Source organism: Poecilia reticulata, linkage group LG1, assembly GCF_000633615.1.
Source record: "Poecilia reticulata strain Guanapo linkage group LG1, Guppy_female_1.0+MT, whole genome shotgun sequence".
In the NCBI taxonomy this organism is placed as follows: Eukaryota; Metazoa; Chordata; class Actinopteri; order Cyprinodontiformes; family Poeciliidae; genus Poecilia; species Poecilia reticulata.
In genome coordinates, this window is record NC_024331.1 from 25640126 (window position 1) to 25650971 (window position 10846).

The 10846-nt window shown below is 38.7% G+C and overlaps 1 protein-coding gene across 2 annotated transcripts in view; it reads left to right on the top strand.

Moving 5' to 3' along the window:
• srp68 (signal recognition particle 68) overlaps window positions 1-7308 on the top strand; it is a 14421-nt gene extending 7113 nt beyond the window's left edge. Inside the window, exons 9-16 of one of the 2 annotated variants that reach the window (XM_008417645.2) lie at window positions 2220-2318; window positions 3429-3493; window positions 3764-3917; window positions 4049-4143; window positions 4957-5086; window positions 5160-5235; window positions 5348-5409; window positions 6516-7308. In XM_008417645.2, coding sequence (XP_008415867.1) covers window positions 2220-2318; window positions 3429-3493; window positions 3764-3917; window positions 4049-4143; window positions 4957-5086; window positions 5160-5235; window positions 5348-5409; window positions 6516-6743 — 909 coding nt within the window. In that variant the 3' untranslated portion in view covers window positions 6744-7308. The remainder of the gene's footprint in view (window positions 1-2219; window positions 2319-3428; window positions 3494-3763; window positions 3918-4048; window positions 4144-4956; window positions 5087-5159; window positions 5236-5347; window positions 5410-6515) is intronic. The other variant, XM_008417651.2, reaches the window with a different exon arrangement.
• The last annotated feature ends 3538 nt before the right edge of the window (window positions 7309-10846 follow it).

Consider the following 10846-nt stretch of genomic DNA (forward strand, 5'->3'; position numbering starts at 1 on the left):
TCCAGCACCTTGTCTTCTGTTCCCCATTGCCTGAGACATTCGCTGAGTATATATATATATATATAAGATGATGAAATCAGAAGTACGTCACCACAACCTCCATTGGACATTTTTGGTTCTGGAGCCTAGAAGTCCGCGACAAATGGTACCAACTCAAATCGCAATCGGCAGATCAGCCCTTTTAAAGATCGTCCAGAAAACTGCAATCGGGAAAATTGATCTGAGTATTTCAAATGTTTGGTTTCTGGTCTATGTTGAAAAGTTTGGAGCGCTCCTGGCCTTCCTTATACGCAGTTCCTGGAGCCACCAGTGCGTGGCGCTGTCCTCTGCTGTGAATCCCCCGCCCGATCAGCCAAACATTCCTGGCTCTCCTCTTTCGGCTCGCCTGTCACGCCCGCCGCCACTCAGCTCTCTGGCACGTCGCGTCTCATCGTGCAGCTGCATTCTGTGCATTTCACAAAGCCACACCCAGCAGCAGGTCTCTGGACGGAGATGCAGCAGATTTATTTCCCCAACACATTTCAGTCTTAAAAAGAGTCTTTGGGGGAAAAACCTGCAGCATTAAAGTCTATCATGTTGAGCTCAAAACGTGAGCCGAAGCTGCTTTCTAATCAGCACCGTTCTGCGTTTTTATTTTTTTATTTTATGCATCTAAATTATACTTTATATCACCGTGTTGTATCAGAGGTGTTGCTTCCCAGTAGGAAACAGCTGATAAACTCCCTTTAGGGTCAGAGAACATCAGTCTGAAGTGCAGAGCCTCTCCCATCTCCGATCCAATTGTGTGTCCAGCCCTGACTCTGAACAGGACGTCCAACTGGTTCTGCTGGTCATGCTGGGCTCCGGCTGGGTGTTGGTGAAAGTCTGCAGCTCAAACAAACGTCACAATCCTGGGTGGTTGGAAGCAGCTTTTGACTCATCCAGGAATGTTCTGGTGAAATCCTCTAACCTGTTGCTTCCTCTCCATTGTTTGACCTCAGAAATGTGAAAATCAAAATTTTATTTATTTTTTTCTCAACCAAACTCTGAGCTTTCTAAGAGTTTCAATACATTTTAACCAGGAGCATAAACCTTTTTTTTTTTATTTAAAAAAATATCTGGTTTTCACCCAGTTCAGAAATTAGACGAATCCAACTTCAGATGAATTTTATTTACCAAAAACAAAACAATTACAGCAACCAGGATGTGAAGTATTGTAATCCTAAAAGCAGTTATAAAGCTACTTTATAAAAATGTATTTATTCTTCCAAGATTGTGGGGGAAATTAAGATCTTTGCTCATTTGTTCAGAGTTGCTCTCAGAAACCTCTGCTTCTGTTAAATATTCTTACAGGGGTTATTTAATACCATGGCTTTTAGGCCTGTTGCAATAAATCAATTAATCGCATGATAAATTGAAACAAGCTCAATAATTTACATTTGTTGTTGTTTTTCCTCTTTTTCTACCAAAAACTGGATAAACTTTTCAATCTGCTGCTTTGGTTTCAACAAGCTCATTTTTTTGAAGGCTCATTTTGTTTAGAGACTTTATAATTCATTTTATTTGTTGTTTTTATTTATTTTGGGTATTTAAAACATCTTCCAGTTCCAGTGTTAAATGTTCATTAGAATTTAAAGTTTATTGATATGTGCGAATGTGTTCTTGCATTACCATAACATTACTTGAAAATAGTCTAAAAACAACAATATTATCTTTTATCACAGTAACTTCTGGGCTTCTACTTTAAACTCTTAATTCTAACAAAAACTGTAAATCCAACATGGCTTCTCGTTTTATAATAACGTCACGAGTAGCTGCAGTAACTGGATTCCAGTAAAACAAATTTGCTCTTGAACATGAAAACAATGCGCCACACGTTTCCTCTCATATCTGAGTGTTTCTGAGATTTTCTGTCGATGGGAAGGAGACCAGTTCTGTCGATCTGAACCCTGAAACTACGCTGCGACGCATGAGTGATGTGCAGGAATGTACGATGAGCCCGCCGGGCCACATACCTGCGTCTCCTGAAGTTTATCACCGTCACATTCCTGCCTTTACTATTGCTTCATTGTTGCAAACTTCACATAGTTACAACTCTACAAACTCCTCGTCCTTTTAATATGATTAAATAGAGTTAAAGCAACCCTTCATGTAGATGAACTGGTGTCATTTTGGAGAACGTTGTTCTGTCGTCCTGGAGATGAACTCTGCAGGTCCGGCCTGGTGTTTTTGTTGCGCAGGCCGTCAACGAGGAGACCAAAGAGCATCTGTACGAGACGCTGCTGGCCGAGTGCAGAGACACCATCCAGGCCGTGAGGGAGGAACTGAAGAACGAGGCGGTAAGAGGCGCGCCGAGGTCCTACCAATCTGAAAACTGAGGCCCAGCACACAGGAAGTGGTTTGGATGTTCAAACGTTACTAAAGAATAATTAGGTAGAGTCCCACTTTAGACATAATGTACTGGAAGCGCAGTGGAGCAGGTTTTCCTGTGTTTTTCATCTACATCCAAGTTTGCTGCTACCTTTTCCTTCAAACGTCGATTAAAAATGTTACGGCTACAAATGTGACCCAAATCCTACTTTTATTCTAATTTCTTTATTACCTCAGGGCAAACTGAAACGGCCCAAATCTAAAAACTTTTCACCTTCTAAAAATTCTGACTTCCATATGCAACACTAAATTAAATGTATCCGATCATTTTCAACATCGTTTTATCACAATATTTTGTGGTACTATTCTGATAAAAACTGTTTTTTTCTCATAAAAGTCATAAAAACGTTACCATTTGTAATGTTTCTTTAGGAAACCAGTTAGAGAGAAAAGTGTGATTTTTATCACTAAAATGCACACAGTAACTGCATTTAATCATATTTTCATATTTATTTATACTTTTTACAATAGTAAAACTAACAATCCTGATGATTATAGACAGTTTTGGAGCGTTTAAACGGCTTTAATTGGAATTTATTGTGAAAATGATAAACGATGCGATAAATCCCCACCTCTGGTTTCAGCAGTCATGGCTTCCTTCATCTTATGATGTGACCAAACCTTCAGTTGCTGATGGAAAAACTATTTTAAAATCGATCTATAAACGACGCCGTCCATTATTCAGGAAACGGCACATTTAATTAGTAACATGAACAACCATAATCAAATGAAAATAATCAAATTCAACAAATAATCTGAAGTGAGCATCGAGATGTGCTGTGTGAATGTAATCTAAGATTTAACATGAGACACAGCATGGCTGAAGCAGTGCTAGGCTAGTTATAAGTTTTCATGTTTTGAATTTTATCGCATCCTCCTGGTGCAGCAGAGATGCCAGGGTTTTTAGTGAAAACCCAGAGAATCTGCTGTGATGGATTTTGGGCCTGAAGTTGGTTTGAAGTGCGTTGTTTAAAATAAATGCGGACGAAAATCAAAAGCGATACTTCTTCTGATTCCAGAAACAGCGAGAGAGGAGCTCCGATAATGAAAGTGGGAAAGTGTCCAACCTTCAGTTCCTGCACAGGTAAAAATCAGAGGCTTGTGCGTCAGTCAAATCGCTCCACTTCACTTCATTAGTTGGATGTAAATCAACATTCCCACAATCCTCAGATCCCCCCTGTACAGCCGCCGTTTTGCTCGTTGACGTGTTTGTGTCGATGTGTTAAGTGACAAACCCGTCACAATGCGCCGCTGCAGCCTGAGCCCGGCCTGGGAACACTTGAGGATTGTGCCGGGTTTTATTTTTTCCTCCTTGTTTTCACCCGATATCCCTGCTGCTGCTCTTCTTCCCCAGTTATCTGACCTACATCAAGCTGTGCACACTGGTGAAGAGAAACGAGAGCATGGCCCACACTCTGCAGGCGAAACTGAAGGAAACCGGCGCCGACGAGAACAAGAGGGGCCCCCGTCCACAAGACCTCATCCGACTCTACGACATCATCCTGCAGGTCGGCACCGGACCCAGAAACGTTGCATTTCCACCTTAAATGTGACAGACTGTTCACATTGGCTGTTATGTGTCATGATGCGATGGTCGTCCTCGCTCGCCCTCAGTGATATCTGCTCTCTCTCTCTGCAGAGTCTGGCTGAGCTCTCCACCCTGCAGGGTCTGGAGGACGACCACACCTTCCAGAAGGAAGTCTCCCTCAAGACTTTGGTCTACAAGGCCTACAGGTTAGTTTTTACGGTGTTTTTGCTTCAAATTTCTACTAGAAGAATCTCTAAAATTAATCTTCTGCAGGAAAAGCTTTGTAGATTTTAACTTAAATCCTGCAAAGTCTGATTAGTTACAAACGTTTTTAGGTTTTAAAGCATTTACAGCTGACATGATCATTTGTGATGAATCAGTTGTTGAAATGATCAACTAATTTAGTTGATTAATTGGTGACTTGTGTAAGATTCAAAAAGGTCAAATAATAAAAAAAAAGAGCGACTCACTCAGAGCAGCAATTAAGCTAAAACTTTACAAAAGTTATATACATTAAAGATAAAAAAAGAAAACTTTGTAAATAGTGGCAGTTTCGGCTTCATCTGGTTCAAATGGTGCAAAAGATAAACTCTCATTAAGCTCCTTTTTCTATCAGTTTGTTGACAAATGGTCGACAGATTAATCCCAAACTGCATTGATGCCAAGTTGTGATGTTGGAAGTGTTTTTTTGCTGCAGATGCATCCTTTGCTACAAACAAGCAAATGTTCACTAAAGTAAATATTTATTCAAAAATAAAGGAATTTAATTATTTATTTAAATTTTGATTGCATTTCTAATCTTGACAGGCCAAGATTCAAAATTGAATCTGCACTTTAACTTTAATCTGGTTAAAGTGCAGATTTTTCCAGTTGTTATCCTATTAATAGAATAATTGATAAAATAATTTAGTTGCAGTTTTAATAGTATTGATTGCTTAAAGTCTAATTTAATATAAATGGTCATATTTAATATTAAATGAGCTCCTGTAGTCACAGTGGACTCATGTCTCTTTCTTCAGGTGCTTCTTCATCGCTCAGTCTTACGTTCTGGTGAAGAAGTGGAGCGAGGCGCTGGTTCTGTACGAGAGAGTCCTGAAATATGCCAAGGAGGTCCAGTCAAAGTCCAAAAGTCTCAACAACAGCCTCAAGGTTTGTTCATAACCAGCAGCGTTTTATTTTTCTTTAGAGATCTTTGTAAAACCGTCTTTCCGAACGTTTTCAGGATCTCCCTGACGTCCAGGAGCTCATCGCCGAGGTCAACGCTGAGAAATACTCACTGCAAGCTGCTGCCATTCTGGGTGGGAACAGCTTCCAGAAAACCTCGTTTCTCCAGATGGATTTATGTTGATTGTACAGATTCGTTCCTCTGTTTTTCATGTCAAGTCCTGAGGGAATGTAATTTTGTTTCAGACACTGATGAAGCACCTGAAGTGAGCGCTCAGCAGCAGGTGAAGGATAACACGGTAAGACGGGTTAGATTTTACTGTTCATTTATATAAAAAGTGCTACATTACAGTTTTACAGTGCCTGATGCAGCCAATAATTCATGTCTAATTTTTATCTCTGTACTGGTTTTCCAATAAATTTGGATTGTCAGTAATTAATCTTGTAAAGATTCGGAACTTGGATGTGTTTCCAATAAAACCAACAGCTTTTTGTTACCATGTATTGTTATAGTGAGTATTAAATATGTCAAGTTTATCTGTAAACTCTCAGCAACACGGAGATCCAGAGAAAAAAAAACATAACGGTGGCAAAATAGTTGTAATTCACACTGGAATTAATCAATATTTGGGTTATTAATCAAAAGTGCCTCTAACCAGCTGCGTTTCTAGCCTTGATTTAAAGGAACTCGGTGTTTCAGCTGTTTTGCAGTTTTCTGGATTTTTATTTTATTTTTTGAAGATTAGATGAACATAAAGGCTGAATCCTGCAGAGCAGACTAGACCCAGAAGACCTGAGTGGAAGGTTGATCCATTTTAGTACTAAGATATTTATTTATAAACTAAGTTATTTTATTCCCATAGACTGTTTGATTGGGGACCAAAATGACATTTATTGCATTTTCACCTGTGGTGGCGCTGCACCAAGAACCACTGAAGGAAACGAGACAAAAACCTCATAAGAAGTCGACTTCCTTCTTCATAATATGTAAACAAACATGGAGTAGCGTCAGATTTTAGCAGTTGTAGGATTTCTATTTTTTTCTTTGGTAAATGAGCCAAAAAATACTCGACAATCGGCTCAGCATGAGTAATTTCTCCCGCTAGAACCCAGACATGCGTTTGTTTTGGTTGTATTTACCCAGAATGCCTTGTGCTGCAGTTCTCTTCCTGCTTTTGGAGCGATCTCCGGACCACGGCTCACACTTTTGATCTGTATCGGTTCCCTAAATGAACCGGACTTTCAAGTCAAACAGACCAAAGTTGGGTTAAAGCAGGTGACGGAAGGCTGAATTTGTAATTGTCTTTATGCGTCTCTGGGGGTTCAGGTCCGAGTCCACTCAAAATCTGTGTGTAGCGATGGATGTCTGCGAGCTTCGTTCTCGTGTGCAGTAATAAATGAATGTTTTCCTCAGCCTCTGTGTGAACACCTGGACAACTTCCACCTGGACAAGACTCTGGTTGGGAAGCATCCCAACCTGGTCCAGTTCCCGCCGGAGTTCCAGCCCATCCCCTGTAAGCCTCTGTTCTTCGACCTCGCCCTCAACCACGTGGCCTTCCCACCGCTGGATGACAAGGTGGAACAAAAGGGCAAAGGCGGCCTGACCGGCTACATCAAGGGCATATTTGGCTTTGGCAGCTAAGCCGAAGAGCCGAAGGCGACGGGGCTCCAGGTCGATCAAAAAAACGTGCCTATTTTTCCCCAAATTGGTGGAGTCTGCAGAGTGAATCCGACCTTCAAACTGAGATTATAGACGAGCTTCAAGTAGCAATATGACCCCATGTTCAGCTGGATTCTATAAAACCGGATAGTTCCAGACATTAGTGTCTGGATATTCATAAATCCAACAGGTGACTCAGAATGATCTTCGTTTCTATTGTTTCTATAATGGAAGTGCCAGGATGTTCACACCTGAAACTTAGAAAAGAGTTATTTTAATACCTGTTTGATGGATCTGAAACCGGCCAATTAACTCTGATTATCTGTTTGCTCTTGGATAAATTGGACCCATTAGATCAAGAAATATGATTCAGAACCAGTCTGATATCTCCTATAAGCCCTATAGTGGAGATATTTAATGAATATGTTCAGTATTGAGTTATTAAATATGAACTGGTGTTTTCAGTTTTTAACTTTCTTCTGATTTCCATACTTCAGTTTGTTCATATTGGTGATATGAGAGCTAATCAATAAAACTAAGAAAAAACTATTTTTACCATCTATTAAAAGGAAAATGTCAGCTTTGCTTTTTGATTTTCTTTGGACATTTTCCCAGATTGTTGTAATTCAAACCTTTCAGGCCCAGTTAGGTTTATGCAGCAGACTCCCAAGTTTTGTTATAAATTTACTTCAGATCAGACTGAATCGCCCTGATCATATTTTCAGCCTCGACGCTCCTGCTGGAGTTTTGTTTCTACCTTCAGCAGACATTAAGCCATCCGGAAGGTTTTAGCAGCCTTTCCATCATCACACCACCACACCTCATAGTATAAATGTTTTTACTACATGAATAGCATGTCTGGAAGTTCAGCATCGTTATCACATCTGTTGCTACCCAATGTTTTTGTAGTAAAGAGCAGTTTGTCCTCTAAACCCAACCGGCTGACTTCCTCTCCTCCTTTCTGGACCTGATTTCCTTGTGATAATCTTAGCAGATGAGGTTTTTTTTTATGACCTTCATGAATCTGTGCTGCTGGTCTTTTTTTAATGTTTTTGTTCTTCTCTCATCGTTTGTGTTGAAGTAAGATGGATTCCTCTCCTGCGGCTTCTAACGCTGCAAAAACACTAAATCTTGCCAAGTGTTTTCTGTCTAGTTTCTACTACAAATATCTTGGTACACTTGAAATAAGAAAAACAAACTGACAAGTAGGTTCAGCGAGAAATGGGTGCTTGTTTTAAGTAAATAATTATTTAATATTAAAGAAAAAGTGCCATTTCCATTGGCAGATAAATTCACTCATGAGCGAAATAATTAGTATTTTTTTCATCAAAATTAATGAGTTATTGATTTAAAACGAGCTCCTATATCTTGCTGAAAAGTTACTTCTAGATTAGTTTTGTTTTATTTGTAGTGTAATAAGATATTTGCAGCAGAAACCGGACCAACACCCCTGGTTGGACTTTGTGGTTTTGCAGTGAAGAGTCTTGAGGATTGTTGGAAACATCTGAAAATAATGATTGGAATGTCTTCATTTTCTCTCCAGGCTCAGAAATAAAATATATTGGCACCAAAATCTGTTTTCTGATTCTTTTTTTTATACGTCATTATTACTTGATAAAAAGAGTGTAAAAGGTTTTGCGCACATTTGTTATGGAAACGCAGGTAATGATAGCGGTGAATTCAATCTGCCGGGTTTCCCAAGATTAAATCGTTTTAAGCCAATTTAAATAATTACCTGAACTCCATCCAATGTTTAACAACTAGGATCAATTGGATTAAATGTGTGATTGGATTTGTAAAGTTAGATGATGCGTTGTGAATTGCCTGAATTGAACTGACACAGAAAAGCAGAAAATGTCCAAAACTTCAAGCCTGAGGGAAGTTTGAGAAGACAAAATAAAAGTCTGTCTCATCAAAGCAGCATGTAAAGAATTCAGAAATGACTCAGGACTTTTGCACAGCGCCGTCCATATCTTTGGCATTTAGATGATTTAATTAATTAATAGTCCCATTTGTGAAGGAAGGTGTGTCTCAGTATGAACCTCTGTGGGGATGCAGGGAGTGTGAGGACGAGCGGATGCTTGAGCAGGGTGTGTGTGTGTGTGTGCGTGTGTGTGTGTGTGTGTGATGGTTTACATTTGGTACCTGCATTTAAAAAAAAAATATTGCTCAACTCTGTTACCTTTAACCTTCTCTCAAAAGCAAAACCCAGAATATTTACCCAGCTGCCCTTTCTGCTCTTTAGATCCGCCATATTTGATAACAGAAATGTGTGAAATATCTTTAAGGAGAATATAAATGACACTTTTAATTCACATAGTCTTAGTTCCTGTTGCACAATGTTTCTTTTTTGTTTGTTTTATAGAAATCTATCAGATTTGATCTAAACATTTGACACTAGTTGAGCTCTGGGAACCTGCCAGCCATTTTGAAGTGACACACCCTCATTTTTATTTTTTTATTTTTTTACTCCTTTCTAATCAGGGTTGGCAGTTTTCAGACATGTTGCTTTCTTTACCATCTCTGTGATTTCTGCGCTGATTTTCTTCTTCTGCTCTTTTTAACTCAACAGAGTCAGACTGTTAATTATTCTCATGTATATTTTACAACTTTATCAACCACATTACATGTATAGTGAAGTTAATATTTGCAACCTTAACAAACCAGAGACGTTTTTGCCCTCAGTTCAAAATATTACTGAAAAAACTCATTTAGAGACGCAAATGTTACGTTATGACCTTTAGAAAAAAGACTTAAACATTTTTAATAAATATCTTCTACAGGAAATGGATGGTATTTTTTAAATAACCACCATTCTTTTTCTGTTTTTGCACTGCAAAAACACAAAATCATACCAAGTATTTTGGTTTAGTTGTTATTGCAAATATCTTAGCAAAAACTAACTTACAAGTAACTTTTCAGCCAGACAGAGAAGCTTTTTAAAGTCAATAATACGTTAATGTTGATGAAAAAGTGCAAGTTATAAGTGAAATAATCTGCCAGTGGAACGAGAAATTTGAACTCTTAATGTGGGAGAAATATTTTTTTCATCAACATTAAGGAATTATTGACTTAAAATAAGTTCCTGTTTCTTACTGAAAAGTAAAAGTTTTGTTTTATTTCAAGTGTTTTAAGATATTTGCACTAAAATTAGACCAAAATTAGTGTGGGTTTAAAAAAAAAAAACATAAAGCATTTACACAAACATGATTAATACATTTTCTTATGTGTGATGTTGAGGCCATTTTTGTTCGGATTCTTAGTTTTGAATCGTGACCTCTGACCCCAACTGAAGTAGGTCAGGCCTGCATTTCTAGATGTTCGTTTTGATTCTGTTGTTTCCTCCTGGATGAATCATCACTGCGTTTTTGGATCATTTTGCTTGTCCGGCCACGCCTGGGAACGTCCTCCACTGTTTTTAACATTTATAGATGATGACTCACTGCGGCTCGCAGCGCAAAGCAGTAAATCTTAGAGTATATTTGGTCGAGTTTCTAGTCCAAATATTTTATTACATTAGAAAGAAGTGGCAACCAGTGGCAGACTTTCACAAAGCTAACTTACACGTAACTTTTCAGCAAGTGAATAATTCCTTAAAATTGTTTTTAAAAAGTACTAGATTCACTGGCAGATTATTTCACTCATAACAATACATTTCCCCAAGTTAAAAGTGAAATAATTTGCCAGTGAAACCAGTGCTTTCTCTTCAATGTTAAGGAATCATTGATGAAAAATAAGTTCCTATATTTTGCTGAGAAATTGACTATTGATTGACAAGCTACTAGTGTTAAATAATTAACAAACGGCTGCAGGCAGAAGTTATTTCCTGTGGTGCTCTTTGGTATCATCAGTCTCTGGCTGAAGGCGCTCAGTGCACTAAGGGAAACTAGACAAAAGCAACGCCTTGTTTTTGAAGTGAAAAAACTTCACAGCGTAGGGTAAGAAAATCCCCCCAAAGAACAAATTAAATGATTTGCAAAGGTTTGGTATAAATGAGATGAAACCTGCAGCCTGCAGAGAAACCTTCATAAATCCACATGTGGTTCCGCTGACCACTTCCTCCATTGTGTTTCAGAGTAACCACA